Raw genomic sequence first — 23,230 nt, forward strand, 5'->3', positions numbered from 1 at the left:
AATTTCCACTTACAGAGCTAATAGCTGGGAAAAGCATTAGTTATGCTCACATCATTTTAGTTTATATGTAATGGGACTGCTGTCTTATTTAATGTATAAATGATATCTTGCAATTAAAATGATTTAATGCAGAATGATACCTTGCAGGTTAGTAACATCATGGCCAGTTTGAGAAGAGAAAGCCAGAAATACATTTTTTTTATGATTTATTCTGCTGGCGTGTGCACAATTCTCTCATGCCACATAAAGTGTTAAAGATGTTAATTCGGTAGCACATGGCAACTTTATAAACTATTTATACTGTTTTTTAGAACTGATCCATGTGTCTTCTTTTGAGTAGCCAAAATGGTGACCAAAGGATATTCTATCATGTAAATAAAATGAGTGAAAAAGCTGGATTTATAAAGGTCCTTAAGTTACAGTATCTGGATGGAATAATTGTTACAGCTCACAGAATTTAACGAGAGGCTACCCAGATTTCCTTCCTGTTTTGGTTGTTTGGGTTCCTGGCATGCTGATTTGTGACTTAAGATTAAAATCACATTGCCAGGGATTACCACATAACCATGACATTGGCTTCTGTTACTGAATCTATAATGGCAGTTTCATACTCATCCTGTTGGAAACCCATGAATCTACTAACCCTAAAATGTACAAACAAGTCACTGAAGGACTTCAGCTGCCATTTTAAGTATATTCAGATGAAGACCTCTCTAGTGAGGTGCAGAGCTTAGCTGATTGGTGAACAGTGATTGATTTCCTCTTTGTTCACAGTGGCTAAGTTCTGCACCTGAAGAGAAGTTGAGATGGAAACCTTTCTTAAAATGTCAGAGGGCTTGATTGCTGCTACTGTGATGTCATAGCAAATACCTGCATGGAATCTAGTTTATACATTACAACAGAGGAAGAAGCCCTGCGAAAGAGCCAAACAAACACTGCACTTCACTTCCTCCTGTCAAGAATGAAAAGAATCCACCTGGGAAAACTTCTTTGTGTGGCTGCAGTATAGAAGTAATCAATAAGTGTGAAAGGGTGTGTCTCTGCTTTTCATAGCACTTAGCTAGTTAGTGTGATGTTGTGTATTGTATCTTATAAATGTATCTTATAAACTCATAAATGAAAGAAGCTCTCTTGTATCTGAAGTTGCAGTTTAGCATTATTGCTCATAGTACATGACTTTTTCTTACTGGAGCTGCTCCCTGCAGCAGTTGCTGTTCCAGGCTGTTGATGGACCCGTCCTCCGGTGCCTACTGAGCTGATATCAGTTCTGATTTTACATACTGGCTCAGTTCAGCAGGAACAGGAGTCGAGCCCTTAAGCAAAAAGGCTTCTTTACTAAGCACACAGACGTCTCACTTCATGTCTGAAACCAGAGATAGAACAGACTGATACTTTGATGTGGATCACAAATCCTTACATGGACTACATACCATGGTCTTGCAGAAGGAGCTAGTAGCTTTGCTGGTGGGTGGGTGAGATGAGGTATGTGTAGGCTGTGTCAAGTTATGATTATTCAAGGAGAAAATAAAATGTAGTCATATCTTGAGCACGTCATTCTTCTGCCGTTCAACCGACCAGTCACTGTTTTCAAAAAGGGGCAGCAGCAATGTGTCACTTTTGTTATTGTTTCAAATTAAGTATGTTTTCAAGGAAGCTGCTCTGGTGGTCACCATAATTATCATACCTCCTCATGCCACGCTGGTGTGACTTTTATGTTATGGAATGCTAGACCTTACAGTCTTCTTAAATTACATTCAGTCTTATGACAGAAGTATGTGACATTCACATGAATATCAGGTTCCAGTTGTTGATTCTCTTCCACATGCATTCAAGGAAAATTAGATTGGCAGAGATGCGCTCTTTCAAGAAGCAGGACAATAAAGACTAGCCATTTCTTTCATCATGAAAATGTTTTTATAAGCATTTTTTTATTGTGTCAGAGTAATAAGATTTACTACTGTTTCCCTTACAGGAAAGATCAGAGACTTTTAATATATCTCCTACCAAATGCTGGTGGTGCTAGGATTTCATTGATTCTGGACATCAAAGGAAGGATTATGTGACCACTAAAACAATCAGCTGACAAATATTTTACCCCAGTACTGATCTTTTCCATCTTTTCCAGAGTTATGGCCGTCAAGCAGAGAAAAACCCTACAGCCCCTTACTCTAGCTTACTGCCTAGCACAAGTCAATGCATGACTTAAGACAGTTCTGTATTACAGGTGTCAATTGTGGCAACAACAAAAATCACAATAGGCATTTTTTGTACATTTAAATAGGGCCTACATCTAAGTGTAGCAACCATTGGTAATTAAAAATTTAATTTGGAAAATTTAAATTTGTAATCTACTTTGAGCTGGTTTGGAGAATAGTTCTTTATTACTCTAAATCCTGGAGTTTGGTTGACAATTGTATTGTGTTGTTTAACATCGATATGGGCAAAATTAACTAGATTTAAAATTAAATCTATGTGTTCACGGACAGAAGAATGAAGAAAACTGCACTATTATATAGCCCTACTCTATGAACAAATTATTGCCACAATGTAAAATGGACAGAACATTAGATGTAGATAACTCTAGTGTGAAATACAGCTCTTTTCTGTGTATAATACTAATGAGATGGGTCACCTTGCTGTCAATGAAACTGATGCTGTTATTAATCCCAATAGTTGTAGAAACCCATTTTTTGTAAGATTGGCAATAATTTTATAAACTATTTTTGGAAATGTTGTGTATGGCTGGACTTCTTTTTTATTCCAAGACATTTAGATCTATGGACAGTATAAAGTTTCATTTTACCCTGTATGTTTTGACTCAAGATAATGAGTACAAAAACAAAATGAAAGAATTCAAAGCCCTTCTGGCTGCACAAAAGCTGAAGTCCTGTTCCTGCTTAACTACAGCATATGGGGCACTCCCCCATTGCCCATGCGCCCACAGAAAGAGCTGCTCGCTCGCTCTCGCTCTTTTTGTGCCTCCCAAGCCACAGTGCAGTTCCAAAACTTTAATTAGTTGAATTATACTTTGTCAGCAGTCTTGAATTCAGTCTTCCAACTTCAGGACAATTTCGGAGTTTGTATGACACCATACTGAGCTGCAGCAGTGGCTGTTAATGGAGACCTTTTGATGTATTCAAGGAAGTATCCAGCCTATTCATGAAGGAAGTTATGCTCTATTTCACAAGTTTCTGCAGAGGATAATGAAGGAAAAGCAAGCATTTTTTTTTTTTTGCTGTTCTATTGTGAAATGCGCAAAAGCTAAGGAGACTCAAAAAGTTAAAGAGCAAATATTTGGCATTGCACATGAAAGAGATAGTGCCTTTTTAGTTGGCATTGTGATTTATAGCTACTTTGGTTTGCTAAGTTATACATTCAAGCATCTCTTTTCACATCTCCCTTCCCTCATTATGCCACCTTACTGACATAGTGAAAAAATCCAATAGACATGATAGTACCACTACTATCATTTCTTCCGATGCTTATATTTAGTTCCTTTTTAATGTCAAAGAACATCAGACAAGCATTGTGTTGTTTATGAGTGACAATTTCTACATATTTCAGGAATCTTATTATTATTATTATTATTTATTTATATAGCACCATCAATGTACATGGTGCTGTACAGAGTAAAACAGTAAATAGCAAGACTCTGCCGCATAGGCTTACAATCTAATAAAATCATAGTAAAACAATAAGGAGGGGAAGAGAATGCCAACAGGTACAGGGAAGGGTAAGCAGGCACAGGGTAGGGAATCTAAGCTTGGAACACATGCTAAAAATGCCATTTTCCTTTTCCTATTTTAATTTCTCTTCCCAAATATCATGTTCTCTCATCCGTACAAGAACACATTGTGTCAGCAATTATTTTGACAGAATAGTTCAAGCTGTACTACTCCTAACTCCATGCTGATTCACCACAAATTGTATATGCAGTTTCTGTAGCTACAGAGGATCTTTATTACATTTTCCAAATGTTCAAATGATGGCTTCAAATATATAGGCAGCCTGATCAGAGAGCTCACACTCCGATCTCCACACCCCAGGCCGCCCTGGTTTACCTTAAGCTTTACATAGAATTGTCAAAGGCTACTTTTTGTATTTCAATGCCATTTGGTTTCATTTTCTATATACCTCTGTGTATATAGAAATACCTGCTGAGAATAACACTTTAGACATCTGATGAAGTGGACTCTAATCCACAAAAGTGTATCTGTTACACTTTAAGGTGCCACAAAATTCATGCTGCAACATGGCTAGAGGACAAGTTAATTTTCTGATGTGTCCCAGGTCAACAACACGTTCTCTATGATAGCTTCCCCCAACCTAGCGCCCCCCAGATATTTCAGACTGCAACTCACCAAATTCCTGACCCTTGACTATGCTGGCTAGGATTGATGGGTGTTGGAAGTTCAAAACATCTGAAAGGCACCAGGTTGGGGGAGGCTATCCTAGGGTGGATCTAGATGGACTCCGAACCTGAGCATACTGCTCTAGAATATTCGCTGATCTCAATCAGACTTCCTTCCTAATAGGACTTACCGTTGCAGACTAGATTTTCCTTTCTCACTTTGCAAACAACTTATGCTTCTCTAACAGTGAGGCTCAATAACTGCTAGAAATGGGACAAAAAGATACTAGTAAGATCGCAGAACTTTAGCAGAGAGAAAAATTCTAGGCTTCTCCATTGCAAATTGTCTATTTTCTTACAAAAATTGTATGAAAGATTTCTACATTTCAGTAAAACATAATAAAATGTAGGGTTCTTGTAGAACATTAGATTGGAATGGTCTGGGTTTGCAATAACTTTTCTCATAGGAACATAGGGAGTTGCTTTATACTGAGTCAGACTATTGTTCTATCTAGCCCAGTATTGTTGACACCGCCTGGCAGTGTGCGTGTGTGTCTTTGTGACGATGCTTAGACCAGTTCAGAGGAGCCTCTTTCCCCAGAACAGCCCCATGGCCAAACTATGCATGCAGACATAAGAAGATGCCTTATACGGAGTCAGACCATTGGTCCATCTAGCCCAGTATTGTTGACACCGACTGGCAGTGGCTCTCTGGACTTTCCACCAGGTTTCCTCGCCTGCCCAAGGGCCTCTACTTCCCTTGCTCGGCTTCGTCCATTTTCTTCTGCTGCCCCTTACGCCTGGAACGCTCTTCCAGAACATCTGAGAACTACAAGTTCAATCGCAGCTTTTAAAGCTCAACTAAAAACTTTTCTTTTTCCTAAAGCTTTTAAAACTTGATGTTGTTTGGACTTTATACTGTTAGTTTTACCCTACCCTGTGCCTGCTTACCCTACCCTGTGCCTGTTGGCATTCTCTTCCCCTCCTTATTGTTTTACTATGATTTTATTAGATTGTAAGCCAATGTGGCAGGGCCTTGCTATTTACTGTTTTACTCTGTACAGCACCATGTACATTGATGGTGCTATATAAATAAATAATAATAATAATAATTAGCCCTATCTGGAGATAGCAAGGATTGAACCTGGGCCCTTCTGTATGCAAAGCATGTACTCTACCGCTGAGCTATAATCCTGCATATTAGTTGGGAGTACCAGGCTGCTGAAAATGGGGAAGTGGATTCATTTATAAATCTTAAAACCTTAAGGCAAGGGACAGAGGAAGTTTACATCCAATAAACTAATGCTAGTAGAGGTGCCATGAGGACAAAATAGGGGAGCAGTGAATGGAACAGAAACTGATGCAAGTTCTGTAAAACTATGCTATAAAAATATATGAAGATATGTTCAGAATTCAAAGGTGTGAAGAAAGGTTAGGGTCTACCCAACCTCCCTGCAAGATAGGCTCTGGACCAATCATCTGATTGCCCAGACTCCCACCTCCCTATCCCCGTACCAAGATGGTAATAACCAGCCTTTCAGAGACTAACCAGACACACACAGCAGACTAAGGACCGAAGCAGTTAAAATCACTAAAACGAACATGTAAGGCCTTGGCCAAAAGCACACAACACAGACAAGGGGGGCAGGAAGAGGGGGAATGGAAGTGAAGGGCTAAGGTATTTTAGCAGCAATAAAAAGAAACCTTAACCCACCATAAACCTTGCCTCAAAGGTGACAGATCATTCCCCAGATCAACCAGGCACTGAAACACAAAAAACTTTTCTAATACTGAGCTGTTAGCCAACTCGTCGGGGATCCCCCACTTTATACACTTGTACTCCCAGGGAAGATGGCTACCCCCCCGGTTGCCAACTCCTTTATCCCTTTTCAGGCCTGCCAGTACCATGACCCATTCTAACCAATCTCAAGCCCCTCAGGCCTCCAGCTCCCCTTTCCCCGTCAAGCGGAGTCCCTTCCCACCAGGCCGCTTTCCCCACAGCTGAAACCAGTCAACAATTACTGGCGGCTTTAGGCCGAGCTGGTAACTTCCCAGGTGTTGTTTTCTGGGAAGAGTGCACAGCAAACTTTTTTTTCTTAGACAGTCCTTGAGAACTGTTCTCATGAACTCCCCTCTCTTCGCTAAGAGGTAAGAACAAGACTGTAGCCATCTTGGCTGGTCTTCACAAAAGGAAATTAGTAACTAAGTGCCTTCAAACATGGAACCTTCTGTTAGGAATTTCAGAAAAATTATAGATTCAAATGAACTCATATTTCTTTGAATTTGATCTGTGGATTCCGCAGTGGACCAGCTTTTTCCGAGTCACACAAATTCTACAGACTGTTTTTTTGCTGTTGATGTTGTTTACTTTGGGGGGATTTGTGTAAATGTGGGCTTGCGCTAATGAGCATTTGCAAACAAACAAATCTTGTACATCCTTAAAAAAAAATCCAAATCCATCAATGCGTGGACGAAGGAACAAAAGACACCTGATGATCCGTAGAACACAGACAGAATGGATTTATCCATACATCCTTTATGGCTGTTTACCTGAGCAGGTGCATGAAGGAATGGTGGCAAGAAACATGGAAGTGAAACGATGTCTAAATAGTTAGAAATGCACAACAATAGTTGGAGAAATAGCAGCAACTTTTCTTCCACCTTTTTAACTGCAGAGATTAATTGGCAAATAAAGAATAATAAAGAAAACAATTGTGTCTAAAGCAAAACAAGCTAAAAGGGAAATTAAAGTTAACAGGCTGAAAGCCAGATCCTTAGCAGTAATGAACTCACTAAATTGTTTTCTTTTTCCTCTCTTGGTACTTAAATTATTATTTAACGCAAAATGTTTGCCTGGTAGGAACTATACTACTGAAGCTTTGCTGCTGCCAGCTGAAAGTAGTCCAGAGTGTTTTGGGTTGCTCTCTTTCTTTCTTTCTGTTTTGGTAGATGGAGGTGGGAGACGTCAGTCTTCACTGAAGTTGGCTGTACAATGTTGACCATTAAAAGGACCCAGTCAGTTTGAGTACACTTAAGCCCTTCAGAAATCGGTTCTAGAGGTTTTAACGCCTTTTATATAGCGAGACAGATGGGAGAAGGAAGATAGCCAGAATAAGCAAGGGAAACTCCTTCCTGGCATTTGCTCTCGAATGGACCACCCCAATGCAAATTCCCAGAATCAATGCTAAGGTAACATTTGAAATTGCAACCATGAACACACCTTCTAAAGTGTTCAGGCGAGTCCTTGGAAGGAAGAAAAAACACATCAGTTTTCAGGCGTTCGCCAGCTTAGTAGGTGGACTTAAACAGACCCACATGTTGCTGTTGCTGTGAATTATGAGCACCTGAAGCACCTGCCAATATGCTGTTTTCCTAACCTTGCTGCATTGCAATGCACAGAATGCATCTAGAGACTATTAGTTACTCTACAGAAGCCCCACGCATCTAGGGTAATTTGCAATGGTACATTTTCTAAAGGGAAGTAAAAAGCACTGCCCTAATCAATACCTTGAAATATGAATGAGCTTCTGTAAAAGACTGTATTGAAAAAATCAAACGATGCTGAGTAAATACATTTATATAAGAGGCTTATGACTTGGATGCGTGAGTGGGAGCAGCAGCAGCTGCCAATTTGGCTACATTACATACCAAAGGGTGAGAGAAATCCTGTGTTTCATCCAGCGTGATCTATACATTGTGGGAAGCTCCTAGCTCATATAATCATAAGGTCTGGTTGCCAGAACAAGGTGGGACAACATCAGGGTTATTTCTTGGGCTTGAAATCAGAGTAGCGCACACATCATTTCTCATCCTGATACAAATTTGTGGGCTAGTGCAGAAGGCAGAATAATGGCTCGTTTGGGTACACAAACCACTGCCGGTAGAGCACCCACACTCTGATATAGCTATTTTTCACCATTCATAGTATGATGTTGATTATATACTCATTCCTTTTTCAAAGCTCTTTTCTACAAATAATTCCATCCTTCAAGAAATATGTGGGTGTAAGAGTTTCAGTATCCACATTTTGGGGCAGGTCTTCAATGAAAAAACTATAAAGTAAACTCAGAAATGAATAAACATCTAAGTGTGTACTTTCCGGGAAGTGTGCCCTTTCTGCAAATACAAAATGTGTCAGGTATCCAGACAGATCTACTATTTCAACCCACTGAGACTTAAGCTGAAAAGTTGGGAACGTTACAACTTCAGCGCACATAACTGCACAAACTATGACTGGTAGGTTATAGAAATAATTGCTGTGAATGAGAAATCAAACAAAACCCATTTCTAAATTGTACACATCTTTTCTTGGCGTTGCTCAAAGGAAAGCATACTTGCTAACCAATGCTACTTTTGCAAAATATGAGGTCTGCTTCATTTTGAGAGAGAGAAAGAAAATCTGAAGGTGGTTGGTCTGATGCAGGCATTTACTTCAAAAGGAATTGCTAACAATCACTTGCTTGTGATGGGGCTTAGACTCTACAAAGTGGCATGTCAGAAACAAGCAACTCCATTGGACTAGAAAGACTCTATCAATAAAACATGTAACATTTTCTCCAACAAGGCAAAGGAACAAAAGATGATTCCAATCAATGCTCAAAGAGCACTTTAGATTTACAAGCATTTAAGCTACATAAGGAAAATCCTTCAGTCCAATAACATTTTATCTTCAACCTTAAGATGCATCTTGGACTGAGTGAACTAGAAGAAGGCACTGCTAAGCCATCATTAGATCCTAATCAGTGTGTGAATTGAGAAAGTTCAGTTATAACATTGCTCATTAGGATCATTAACAACATTTTTGAACCGTATTTACCATTTATTTGTATATTTCATACAATATCAGACAGAGACCTCTCTTTCAGAATTAAGGGGGGAAACGTTCATGAAAAAAGACTGAATGGTTCTGATTAGTTAGTCTGATTACTGGGCCAAACTGAATATTACTATGAAACTAAACCTTACATTTTAGTTTTTGGAGGAGTTCATTGGCCAGTTTTAAAGTCCTTTGATGTTCCACTCCAAGCTGACTAACTCTATTTGAAAGTCGGATAAGAAGGTCTCTGACTTCTGGGATTTCATGGCCTCCAACTACAAGCTGAAAGGGAAGAGGGAAGGGGGACACACAGAATGGAAAAAGTTTAAATGTGTTGTTTTATGTCAAAGACAAATTTGCTGTTATCCAATAGAAGGCTACACAGTTTACAGCTGTATAGTTCTTGTTGACCACACACACACACACAAATCAAAACAGCTAATACATTCAGAAAAGGAATAAGGGGGTGTGGTGTGGAAAGAAATGCCATCAATTTCTAAAATGGGTGCTAGTGCTTAATCCTGACTAGAATTGGTGCCCTCTGATCTGGAAGGGGAAGTCCCTAATCCCTGCTGCATGGCAGGAAGCTGGTTGTGGTTACTCAGCAAAGAAAGGCCCTCTCCTCTTCATTGCTATGCAGCTGGGCTCACAGGGTTGAAGCGTCAAGACTTTCTGATTCCCAGGGACAATGGCTTCATCGGTCTGCCACCCTTAAAGCTTCTCTGTGCTGTCTGAGCTTAGCTGCAAACCTCAGACTGCTGGGGAGGGGGCAGAATCTGTTTTCCAAGTAACATATACTGTTCTGAGCTATCTTGTTTTAATGCAAAGATTTTTGTGGTGCCTTGGTATCGAATAGGCAATTAAGACCAATTAGTTTTACAAAAGACATGCTTGTGGTAGAGATGAAAACTGCTAGAACTGGTTTGTTGATATGGATCAACTCATCTGCCTGAATTTTGGGGCATGGCTTTGGGGATTGTCATAATGAATGCCTGTGCTTCAGCACTTACCACTACCCTACTAGGCTGAGCAGTAGAAGACAACAGGTTCTGAAGCATAGACTCTACTAAAATTAAGTCCCAATGAACACTCAAGGCAACAAAACAATATTTGGACATAATGTTACTTTAGTTACTGAGACCACAATCACCCATTCAAGATTGCTGCAACAGAACAAATTGAATTATTCCTTGCACGTGATGAAGTGGACAGCGTGCATGAAGGCTTATGCCAGAATAAATTTGTTACAGCATTTCTACACAAGGCTAAAATTCCACACCATTAACAAGGCTTCTGAGTCCAGATTCCTTGCAGGATTGAGATTGGCTCTTTTTCATGTGGTTTCACATGTTTGTTTGTTTTTCCCTTTCTGGGCAAGTTCTGAATGTTTCAGTATACAGCCACTAGATGGTGCTGCGATATAGCGGGATTCTGAGAATTCACCAGAAATGTATCACCCATTGCAGTCTCTTATCAGATTTTCCTCATAGAAAATTAAGCAATTGTAATGGCTAGAAAGGACAGGAGCGTCCTGCAAGTTGCCAGAGTTGTGTAAAGGACCCACAAAAAGCCATGAGTGACCAATCACGAGCACACAATAAAAGCCTCATGTAGAAATGCTCTTAGTCTTTATGATGCCACAAGCCTCTTTGCTATTTTTGTGCAATACACCATGGAAATCAATTAATTCCTGTTCACATATCTAATTCCCACCCCCAACTCTCCTGAGAGATGGACCTGGTTCGCACTTAACAGCTAGAAAGTTAGAAGGCATGTGCATGCCAAGTTTCAAATAATTTATATAAGGTTTGGACACTTTAAATCCCACCACCCCATTAATAGCCTTCTAACCGATCCACTACTACTACTACTACTACTACTACTACTACTACTGTTATTGATGATGATGCTTAGTAGTACTAGTACCATTTCCCCAGGAACAGGTGTAGATAGGCATACTGCCTCTGATGCTGAACAGTAGTATACAGTTATTCTGTGTAGTATGCATTATTACCCTTCTTCTCCATATATTGTTGTTGTTGTTGTTGTTGAGATTTAACAAGAAGATGATGTCCCTCTGCTGTCAGTCACTCCAGCAGAATTCCGATAGAGCAACATGAATGATTTTTTCAAAAGGTTTTAAAAAATCAGTGAAGGGAGCAATGACCTATGAAAAACTGGTGCCCTGCTTTGAATACCTACTTTCCTGAGTCCCCAGCACCTCCTTTTCAGGGTGCCTCACAGGCCTCCCCACTTTTCACTTCTTATTGCTTTAAGAGCAGTTAAAGTGCAAGGGATTAAAAAACCCAGGGAAGCCGGAGAAAGTGGCTGGGGACTGAGGCAAGTGGGGATTCGAAGCAGGGCACCACCAAGGTTCTGAAGAAGCCTTTGAACCCTGTGGGTAACCTGACTAAGTCAAGCCTCTCTATTGTAGACAGCCGCAATAACGTTGTAGCGCAACAGCAGCTTATTATTAAAAGGGGGTGGGGAAACGGAGCAGGGACGGGGGGAACAGTGACGGCCCCACTGAAGTGCCATTTCCGCACATTTGTAGGGGCAGTCGCTTCAAGGGAAAAGGAAGCGGCTTGGCTGCCATCGCAAAGACCGACTGCAGTCGTGCTCAGCAAGAGTGACAGGGTTTTCCACCACTCTTGCTGAATGGCTCTCCGCCTGATGCCCTCTACCCATGATGGATTGGTTGCCCTGGGCTCGAACAACAGGCCAGTCCATCGTGGGTAAAGCAAACCCTAGCACAACCCACTGGTTGGTATCGTCAGTTGTTTAAAAAAATTAACCCACCCCGTGGAAAGCTGTCCAGGTTCGCATGATACACTAACCCACCATGGGTGAGCGTGTTGTGTGAACCCAGGCCGAAACTCTAATGTGCACACACAGGGGCATTCTCATTCAATTCACTGTGCAAAATTTTGATTTGTCCCACACAGGAGTTGCAATAAATATTCTGCTACCAATAAAAAAAGAAGAAATACTTACATGGGTGATGAATTCTTTGGCTATCCTCTGTCCACCAGAAGTAAAGAGCAGAAAGCTAATAATCAGATGCATAACCAGGTGTTTGGTCCCTGTTTGCCTTATGTTCGTTTTGCCGCTAACTGCAGTCTGCAGATCTGTGATAGAAATGGTTGGATTTCTTGACAAGGTTGTCAGATGGTCACATACGGATCTCGCTTCTACCTGTTGATAATCATTGCATGGAATAAGGGTTAACAAAAAAAAAAAAAAATGAAGTCACATTCATTTCCTCAGATTTGTAGGAAAGCACACCATTGATCCCTTGCCCGGTTTAGGAGATGGGGGAGTAAGATGGGGGGAGGGGGGAGAGAAATCGTGGGCCAGGAAATGCAAGACTCAAAAGGAGCAGAATGAAGATGTAAAACAACAACAAAACCCCTTTCTCCTTAAGTCTGGAAAAACGAAGTACCGGGGGCTATGAGCCAGGGTTTGACCTTTTTTTTGTATAAGAGGAAATGGTGAAAGTCACAGAGCAGAATGAAGACAGATTGTTATATTGTGGGAAAAAGAACAGAAGGCTCTTTGAGGGTTCACTACAATACGGCAGCTACAAATCAATTAATCCCCGTGCAATCTGACCTCGACCGATAAAAAATTCTGATATGAGTCCAGGGATGGGGGGTGGGTGGGGGGTTTGGCTTCCTTCTAGTATTGTTTGCCACACATTCCCTTCAGCGGCCAGAACAAACAGCTTCTGGAGGCAAAAGAGAAGCAGGATTCGAGAGCCTATGAATGAAAGGAAATTATTGGCCGGATCATAAGTAGTATTACCTAAAAATATTTGCTACATAAAAGGCACTATAGGAAATGGGGAGGGAAGAGAGGCAACACAAACATTTCCTACCTGCCAACATTAACTTTGCTTTTAAGGGCACAATCCTATGCATGTTTAGACAGAGAAATGTCCTACAACTCCAAGTATGTTTTCCTGTCTGAACTTGCACAGGATTATGCCCTGAGCAACTGAGTTCCTGATTGAGTTCGCTTAACATTTATAAATGTGTTTCCTGGTTTAAAGGTTCGTATATGAAATCCTTGTATATCCCATTTTATGTGGGATAAAACGCATTACCATTGGCGATTTCCCACCCTCCACCCCCTCTAGTGATTAATAATTTCATCCTACGATATTCTGTGTTGAGTCAATGGTTCATGGGCCACCTCTTGCATATGGAGGCCCAAGGCTGGTAAATATCCAATCCCCTTATAGGGGTGCCTGGATTTAGCACAGATACTAACAGTGTAGATATGTGCACTGCTGCCCCAGCATTTCCCCCTTGCCTTAGCTATGCCAAGAAAAGGAGATTGCGACAAGGGTGGGGCCAGTGTTGGCCCCTGAGGCTTCCTTATGTTGGCCAGATCAATGGCTCTGAAGTCAGTCACAATAGGATGAACCTATGCTGCTCCTGTTCCATCATAAGAGGCATATGTTACTTTTCTATGTATTACACTTGAACTCTGCTTTTCCTTTTAAAAGCTTCAAGCAGTTGGAAACATAGAAAGCAACCTTATAATGAGTCAAACCATTGGTCCACCTAGCAGAGTACTGTCAACACTGCCTGGCAGTGTTTCAGGCAGGGATCTTTCCCAGCCCGACCTGGAAATGCCACGGATCGGACCTGGGACCTTCTGCGTGCAAAGCAGGTGCTCTCTACCACTGAACTACAGCCCCTCCCCAAATGATGCCAAGACCATCTCCTTTCTAAGCAAGCGCCTTACAGAACCAGATCAACATAATGTAACATGAATATAGACAATGCATGTGCTAGTGGGGCACAGAATGATGCTTTAACTACCATGACACTCCGGCCAGCGGTCAGCATTGTTGGGCACCTTTCAAGGCCCACGCCACAGCAGGACGTCCGCTGCCAACCCTTGGAGTCCCCCCTGGGCCTGCACCTCCTCTTGCTATTACTGCCTGTTCAGCTGCCCTCTCTGATAAAGAATGCAGTGATGGAGCAAAGAGAAAGAGCTGCAGACACCCGGCCCACTTTGCCTCTGAGCAGCGATCACTCAGCAGCGAGTCCCAGCAGTGACTGGGACAAGAGAAACAGGCCGGGCAAATGGGTAGTGGTGAGTATGGGGACGACGACCCACTCAGGGAATAGGAAGGCATCTTGCCCAAGCCCTCCCCCCACAACACACACACACACATGGAGCCGTTTTGATTCTGTAACTGTTTGCCTTGCAGTGCTAGAACTGATCTTTAATAGGAAATGGCTCTTACAAAGGTGAGTTTCTGAACTTACTCCATCTTATTTAAAATTTACATTTAATTGTTTTGTTCTTTCAAACAATAACAAATTAAATTAATTTACTAAAATTAGCCTTGATATAGGCCACATTATCTGAAGCGCTTGATATAGGGCAATAGGCAATATAAACGTTGGTGGACTACCGCACTTACAGGTCCTTCCCCATGCTGGAATTTCACATAATTTCATTTCAAAACTAATGTATTCCCTACATAGCACCCCACATGTTTAATGGCTGAAGTTTCATTCTCTTCTTTTTGCCTATTCAAGGGTTAAACATACTCCTTCCCTCTGAGGAAACCGCTGCAGACATCAAACACTTAAGAGGGTTTTTTTTTTAAAAAAAAATCTTTTATCCTTTTTATTTCTCAGGCATCTGTTTTGCAACTGGAGAGAAAGACGCGTGGGAGGGATGGGAGAGTATTTACTGGAAAGGGTCAAGTTAGGACATGAGTGGTTACAGAAATTAAAGGTGTAAACAGAACCCCTGGCAGCATTTTAATGAAAGACGACTCAGGAAGTACAGGAAGTGACAATTAAAATTTCCACATGTCACTATTATTTTGTGGTGCCCATAACATGATGTGCCATTTTCCACCACGCAAAGACCACCTTTGAGTCTCTCAGCCTTTCTTACTACCACTATTTCTTTCATCACCACTATTAGAAGCAATAATATTTTAAGTGCTGCAATGCAGTGAAGCCGTTTCTGCCCAAATATATCTTACCCTACACATTTTTAATTTGTATAAAACATTGGTGACACATAGAAGCATCAATAAATACCAATATCAATAAACATGATAAGCGTCATCCTTGGGGGAAGCTCACAGCTAGGCAATGGGACCAAGGGTCACCACTCAGCCGCTCACCTGAGACGTGGCTGCTGCACCTTGTTCCACTCTCTCTGCCCTTGAAGATCTTTCTGGATCGAAAGGCAGGATAGAGATCAACTAACTAATACTAGCAGCTCCCGTTTCTTTAGATGAAAAAGCTACTCGGCAGTAAACCAAAGTCGGAATGCCAGGAAGTGGCCTGCAGCTCCTTTGCCACAAGATCAATATGATACCTGAAAGCAGGGGTAGGCAGGGGCAATTAACTTATTTCGCTGCTGCTGGTCATCATGGAAGAACTGTCTCGCTACCCCTACCCAAAGTTTTAAACACACAGTCACACCGTGAGGCTGTCAAACACTATAAAACCTTTTCACCTAATGATTCAAGAACAATAACTGGCACTGAACAAACTTGGCAGCATAGAACCCCCTTGTGCATCTTATTTTATATATATAAAAAAATGGACCACAGATATTTTATTCGCCCACCCCACTCATGGTCCAGTCCTGGGAATTATTGTTATTGTACAGTACTGCAGATTCAGTAGAGTTGTCGTGGCCTTAATAATAAGATTTCTGAATAGAAATTTTAGCAAGTGGGGCAGCCTTAGCAATGATCTCTAAGCCCTCCTGCAAACGTTCCCTATAGCAGGGCCAGAAGCCACATTCAGCCTTCAATTTTGGAGAAGCCCTTGGAGGGGTGGGGGGAGAGGGAGGGCAAAAAAGACCAAATAAAACCCCACGCCAGCATATTGTAGCTTAAAGCTCTTACTGCCTTAGGAGAGGCCTTTCAGAATGGGGGAAAAGCTGAGAAATCATTGGTCGGTAAATAGGGGGTGGAGCCAGGGGAATGTGGCACATGGACATTTAGGGAACCACAGAGGGTCAAATAGTGACCCGCTCCAGGCCTGCCTGAGGTTCGCTATCCCTTCCCTATAGGTTGCAGCAAAACAGTCTCTTCCACGTCAATGCCTCCCTTTTCAGACATGCAACTGCTTACTGAATGTTCACACACATAGCTATAATTACCCACCATTGTTCGAGTTCTCTGCTGATTCTCATCACTTGGATTATAGTAAAATACCAAAAGCCACAGGAAGGCATCTGAGGATTCAGCTTGTGACATCAGCAACTGTTCTGCTGCAATATCAGCCCATTCTCCAAAATGAATGAACAAAAACCAGTTCTCAAAGAGGTCACCACAAGACCTGGAACAGCACCAAAACAGATTTCAGATTTTCCATCTATTATAATGTTAAATTTCATCAAAAGTTCCTAAAAGGTACTGAATCGGAAGCTGTGAAGACTTAAAAACCTTTTATCTGCCCAAGAGGAATGACAATGCCAGTGAAATTAAGTTATTTTCTTAAAACTGCAAATATTTACACTTTCTAAGATTTGTCTCCTTGCTTTGAATAAAACCCTTAACACTAGATAGTATCCCTATACGAACTACTCATCCATAACCTGCAGGGGTTTGTTGTAAAGAAGCATTCCAGCTTTCCTTTATCATGCCCTTCATCTAAAAACTGGCTTGACCAAGATTGTAAAAGGGCCAAGGAAATACTAATGGACTCCTATAACAAATATAGGGAGAACCCTTCAACTATTACTAGGCAATTTATGCTACAAACCCAAAGGGATTATAAATCCTTTCTGAGGAAGAAGAAACGAGCGGCAATAGCTCAGACCTGGCAAGAACTGATTAAGGCCACCCAATCCAAAGACACATCAGTATTTTGGCGAATTACTGCCGGTTATCCGGATTCAGGCCCTTCGCGATTAACCTGTTGTGTCCCTGTGACAGCCTGGGAGACCTATTTTCACTCAATTCACACAGGTCTGGGTGGATATCCCTCCTCATTAGAGTTATTTGATCACCAGCTACAGTATTGGCCTCCAGTCTCTGTAACAGAAACCAAACAACTTATAGAACAGTTAAAAACAGGTAAGGCCCTGGGGAATGACTCCATTCTGGGGGAGCTAATTAAGGCCAACCCAGAATGGTGGTCTACCATACTAGCATCACTGTTTACTTACATAAATAGAACAACATATATCCCCAAAGACTGGGCAGTGGCAATTATAATTCCAATCTATAAAAAAGGGGCTAGGAACGACCCAGCAAATTATAGACCAATTAGTCTTTTAAATACCATTAGTAAATTATACGCAAGACATCTATACAAAACTGTGTGACTGGATGGAGGAAGAAAGCATACTTGAGAATGAACAAGCAGGATTTAGGACAGGCAGATCTACTTTAGATCACTGCTTAACTCTGCAGCACTTGACAGAAAAATACACCTGTAGTAGTAGCTCCCGGCTATATGCAACCTTTGTAGATTTTAAAGCGGTGTTTGATTCGATCCCAAGATCCAATTTATGGGAAAAACTTAAAAACACCACAATTGATAAACACCTACTACGGCTGATCTTCAAATTGTATAGTAACACAAGCCTCAGAGTAAGATTTAACAGAGAAGGGCAGCTCTCTAACCCAATTGCAGCAAATAGGGGGGGTCAAGCAAGGATGCGTTCTGGCTCCACATCTGTTTAACATATATATAAACTCCTTGATCCAACGGCTCCAAGCTTTAGACATGCACGCCCCAAAAATAGCAACTAAAAGACTACCTATATTGCTTTATGCAGATGATGTGGTCATTCTTTCCTTGTCTCAAATAGGCCTTAGAAGAGCCCTAAAGCCCTTTGCCTTACATTGTAAGGAGGACCGATTACAAATTAATTACAATAAATCAAAGATTATGATGTTTGCCAATAGCAACAAGATCCACAGATGGTATATAGATAACAATGAGATAGAACAAGTCTTTTGATTTAAATATCTAGGTGTCATTTTCCAAGCTTCTAGAAGGAGAACAGCACAGATCAATTATATCTCCTCACTTGCCAAGAAAAGTTCAGCGGCCATCCTGAGGTTCTTTCGAACGTGAGGAGGAAATTTTATTCCAGCTGCAATTAAATATTTGTGGCAAAATCGACAGCACAGTTATTGTACGGAGCACAATTGGGACCATTTTCCAACTTAGCCATATATGAGAAAATACAATCTTCTTAAGGTCCTTATTTCTGACACCAAGAAGTGTCTCCAATGCGACACTATGAATGGAGTGGATTAATTAGAATAGAAGCTAATGTGTGGCAAATTACTATATTTACCTGGCTTAGACTTAAGCTGACCCCAGCTGGGCTGCTTCCCCTAATTTTACAAGACAATTACCAGAAGAAATGGTGGAACATAATATCAAAGAGAAATTATGCACATATGGGCTCTCTACAGAACATCTACTAGCCATAGGCTTAGAAAAAGCCAAAGACCTTGTTAAGCAGCTTATATGGGATATTGAACTACAGAATGATCTAAGTCAAATCCTATATATTTACCGCTCTCCCCAAGATATACAGGGCGGTGGCCCCACAGCCTATCTGAGCTCCCTTACATATTATAAATACAGGTGGGCGTTTACTGGGGCTCACTATAATGCTCTCCCTTCCAAGTTCAGAGAAGGCAGATATCAAGTTTTTCCTGATGTCCAGCCGGAATCTGACTTCCTGTAACTTGAGCCCGTTATTCCGTGTCCTGCACTCTGGGAGGATCGAGAAGAGATCCTGGCCCTCCTCGTGTAACAACCTTTCAAGTACTTGAAGAGTGCTATCATGTCTCCCCTCAGTCTTCTCTTCTCCAGTCTAAATATACTCAGTTCTTTCAGTCTCTCTTCATAGTGCTTTGTTTCCAGACACCTGATCATCCTCGTTGCCCTCCTCTGAACACATTCCAGCTTGTCTGCATCCTTCTTGAAGTGTGGTGCCCAGAGGTGGACGCAATACTCAAGTTGAGGCCTCAGTGCCAAATAGAGGGGAACCAGTACCTCGCGCGATTTGGAAGCTATACTTCTATTAATGCAGCCCAAAATAACATTTGGGTTTTTTGCAGCTACATCACACTGTTGGCTCATATTCAGCTTGTGATCTACACAACAATTCCAAGATCCTTCTCGTTTGTAATATTGCTGAGCCAAGTATCTCCCATTTTGTAACTGTGCAGTTGGTTTCTTTTTCATAGGCGTAGAACTTTGCATTTATCCCTATTAAATTTCATTCTGTTGTTTTCAGTCCAGCACTCCATCCTATCAAGATCACTTTGAAGTTTGTTTCTATCTTCTAGGGTAATTAGCTATCCCACTCAATTTTGTGTCATCTGCAAATTTGATAAGCGTTCCCTGCACCTCCTCGTCCAAATCATTAATAAAAATGTTGAAGAGCACTGGGCCCAGGACTGAGCCCTGCGGTACCCCACTCATTGCCTCTCCCTAGGTTGAGAAGGTTCCATGGATAATCTGAGTCCGATTTTGTTCCCTCATTCAAATTTAATGCAGTGTGGGGTGAACAGCTTCACATGCTGCTCCTAAGTACTGGAGACACTTCTTCACTGAAGTGAATAGGGAAGCCCTTGTACGCAAAAGTGTTTCATCAGATAGCAAGAAACTGCTAGATTGGTTTACTAATATCTTCTGACTTTTCCTTGAAATAGTTTTATTCAAAATTGGGTGGGTTTTTTTTATTAATGAACCAAATGAATGAAAACTAAAGAGACTGAACCTTTGACCAATACATTCCAAACAAATATCATTCTTAAAATAGAATGAAAATAAAATAAAAGTAGAGAAGGAAACCATAACTATTTTTGCTTACCTGATACCCTTAACATCTACTGTTGTTTTGAGTATTTCAACAATGTGGTTCAAATGCTGATGTAAACCAGTTGCTGGCAAATCGAAAAGATAAACATTAACCAAAGTTGCTTAAACAGAAGAGAAATTTTTAATATAACTGAAGATCTTGAGCTTATTGATTTTAAAAAAGACACAACTGCAGGGCCTAGTAATATGGAAAAGACTTAATAGATGATCTTACCTGAGGGATGCTTAAGGAAAGCCATCACAAGTGAGTGTGGATTATGAGGAAAGTAGGCCCTCAGTGGAAACTTATGCTAAAATGAAGACAATAATTTCAAAATATTAAAGTGATAATATTACCAAGAACTTAAAAGGATCACTCATGGCCCAATTTTTAAAACTTGCGACATCAGAAAATATGCAAATAAATCATGAAACTTGCAAACTCTGCTTAAGAACAGGAACACTACCTGGTTATACTCTTACAATGCCACAAATAGCAAAACTATTCCAAGTCTTCCTCCCCAACCCATTAGAATCCTTTGAATGAGTCAACAAACTGCAATCCAGTAGAAACAACATAACTGCCTTTCAAAAGCCCTGAAACAAAATCTCATACCAAAGCTTTCTATGGACAAAGTTCCTCTTATGGATCAGTAATCAATATCGGTTTATGTAATACGAAGTTGAAAGTAGGAATAAAAATGGACAGTTTTCACAATGGTGGAAAATTAGAAGTGGTGTCCCTGTGGACCTGTATTGGAATCAGAGCTATTTAACAAATCATAATCAGGCGTGAAGAGCAATTCAGCCAAGTTTGCAAATAACATCAAGTTATTCAAGATGGTGAAATTCTTCCAAAATAACTTTTTCCACTTGGTTGAATGGCAACAAATTGGCATGTGAGATTCAACATCAGGAAGTGAAGAGTGCACAGTGGGACAGATAATCAGATTCTGCAGCCCATGTAGACCAGGCCTACAATATGACACACTTTTGAAAGTTGGAGATAAATTCCCTGTTGATCAGTTTATATTAGCCATGACAGATAAATCAAAACTGTAGTTTCTCTCTGAATAAGTGATTATGGGAAACAAAGAACATTATCTCCATGTCTTCCTTGTAAATTTCCCATATGGCTGCTGGAAACAAACTGGTGGACTAGATGACCTCTTGGTGTGAACCAGCAAGATAATGGTTCTGGTTTTTGTTCATTTACCCTTTAGTGTGCCACATATCAATACTGGGAACAGATATGATTAGGAAATTTAAAAAGTAGCATATAAAACACACTCTCATCAAAAAATGTTACAAAGTCTAAAGATGTTAATGTGTGCGCCAACGTTTTATACATACATGTTCGGAGAACCTGTGAATATTCTGCAGCCCCTGTTAACATCAAGGAGTTGTGTGGAACCCAAGACACGGGGCAGAATCCAATAGGGGGCTTCCGCCCCCACAGGTTCTCTTCCAGCCTTGCCACTTGCTTTGAGCAAGTGGCCTCTAACTGCATGTTAGCATTTCCAGGGCAGCCCAAAACAAGCAGAAACACTCGTTTCAGGAAGGAGGCATGTCAATGGAACTCATCTAAATGAGCTCCACCGACCTTCCTTCCGGAAACAGCGTTTCCACTCATTTTGGGGCTTCCCCTAGGAAGCGCAAAATCTTCTGCTTGCGCAAGAAGGGTGGAACTGTATCAGCAGGGGCATAAGCACCCCATTGGATATTGCCCATTATTATTAATTAATTCAGTACATGTATATGCCTCCTTTCCTCCAAGGTGCTCAAGTCAGTGTACATGTTTATCTCCCCTCCTCCACCATTTTATTTGCACAAAGTAGGCTTAGAATGTGAGAGAGCGACTGGCCCAAGACCACCAAGTGAGCTTCCTGGCTGAATGGAGCTTCAAACGTGGGTCTCCACCTTCTTGGTCTAACACTCTAACTACTACACTACATCTATATGTGAATATTTCTCCACATCAATTATCTGCAGAGATCCCTATGAGTCATAAAGACACATCTAAAGTTTCTGCACTTCTTCAGGCCCAAGGCAGATTTGTACAGCAAGACAAAGAGACATGGGCACTATTAAAGAACTGCCAGCACTCCTGCTTACTGCATACCAAACCAACACCCAAGTTCTTCTCATCCCCAATCATAACAGGGAACATGAAAACTTACACAAATAAAGTACAGAGGACTGAGTTAATGTTTTTTAAAAAGCTCAACAACAAAGCACATAAATAACTTCTATAGCATAGTTGGCTGCTGGCCATTTGAAGGGTGTGAGATCTTGGTTTAAGTTCCCCACCCAGTCACCCCCGCCACCCTGAGGCTGCAAAATGTGCTATTGCCATGTAAACAGAGCTGTATAAAATCCATGGGCGTGGCATCTGAACATATTAACTGAGACAGCTGCAATTTCAACCCTAATTCATATCCTTTGAAACTAAAAGAGAGATTTAATCACAATGCTAATTAGAGATGATTATTGCAGAAGTTCCAAGTTGACGATACATCCTTTCACCAGGCAACAGTCCCCACAAAAGTGTGGAAACCCCAATGCAGCACCTGGATGATCTGAAACGAGAAACTGGTGTGGGAGACAAGCTTGACAAGATTACGTGGCCCAGTCTGAAAGTTTCTTTCAAAGTTTGTTTTGTCTGTCGAGCACAGATGCGTTAAATGCCTAATGCAAAAAGGAGCAATCTTGATAGCACTATCAATATTAAACAAGAGGTATATAAAAATAGATAGTAAATGAAGTTAAAACCTTCAGCTATGAAAGGATCAATGAGCTCAGTTATAGATTTTCCATGTGTCATGGAAGGAGGGAAGGGAAGGAGTCATTCAAACTCTGGGAGAGATGAGGATTTTTTAAATTTATTTTTAAAAAACTGATTACGGGGGAGAGGAAGGTAAGAGAGAGAGAGAGAGATCCATCAGATGAGTGTTTTATTGCTGGGCACTCACAGATTTTCGCGAGTCCCTCTCACAACGTTAACTGCCTCCTGCCTTCTTTGTGCCACAAAAAAACACTCCAGTAAGTCTGATTTATTTTAAACACAGAAGTTGCCGCTATCTCCAAAATAGTGTCCGCAACAATGTAGGAACAAAGCCAGACTATAAAACACATGGTCTTTGATGTCTATATACTAATGCCCAGAGTGTCTATATATGATGTCTATATACTAATGCCCAGAAACAAACAGAATGAACTTGAACTCTTATTACATGA

At 41.0% G+C, this 23,230-nt stretch overlaps 2 protein-coding genes across 5 annotated transcripts in view; one reads left to right on the plus strand and one right to left on the minus strand.

Moving 5' to 3' along the window:
• The window catches only part of AOPEP (aminopeptidase O (putative)), a 200,479-nt gene extending 198,069 nt beyond the window's left edge, over nucleotides 1–2,410 (plus strand). The window contains exon 17 of one of the 2 annotated variants that reach the window (XM_063129414.1): nucleotides 1,973–2,410. The gene's annotated coding sequence lies outside the window, so the exon portion shown is untranslated. Of the gene's footprint in view, nucleotides 1–774; nucleotides 1,928–1,972 lie in introns of those variants that run through there. The other variant, XM_063129413.1, reaches the window with a different exon arrangement.
• Nucleotides 2,411–2,719: 309 nt separating this feature from the next.
• FANCC (FA complementation group C) overlaps nucleotides 2,720–23,230 on the minus strand; it is an 86,243-nt gene continuing 65,732 nt past the window's right edge. For 2 of the 3 annotated variants that reach the window (XM_063129415.1, XM_063129417.1), the window contains exons 11-15: nucleotides 20,229–20,304; nucleotides 20,007–20,079; nucleotides 16,324–16,498; nucleotides 12,162–12,362; nucleotides 9,153–9,449 (exon numbers count right to left, since the gene is read on the minus strand). In XM_063129415.1, coding sequence (XP_062985485.1) covers nucleotides 9,306–9,449; nucleotides 12,162–12,362; nucleotides 16,324–16,498; nucleotides 20,007–20,079; nucleotides 20,229–20,304 — 669 coding nt within the window. In that variant the 3' untranslated portion in view covers nucleotides 9,153–9,305. Of the gene's footprint in view, nucleotides 3,192–9,152; nucleotides 9,450–12,161; nucleotides 12,363–16,323; nucleotides 16,499–20,006; nucleotides 20,080–20,228; nucleotides 20,305–23,230 lie in introns of those variants that run through there. The other variant, XM_063129418.1, reaches the window with a different exon arrangement.

This window comes from Elgaria multicarinata, chromosome 6 (genome assembly GCF_023053635.1).
Source record: "Elgaria multicarinata webbii isolate HBS135686 ecotype San Diego chromosome 6, rElgMul1.1.pri, whole genome shotgun sequence".
NCBI lineage: Eukaryota > Metazoa > Chordata > Lepidosauria > Squamata > Anguidae > Elgaria > Elgaria multicarinata.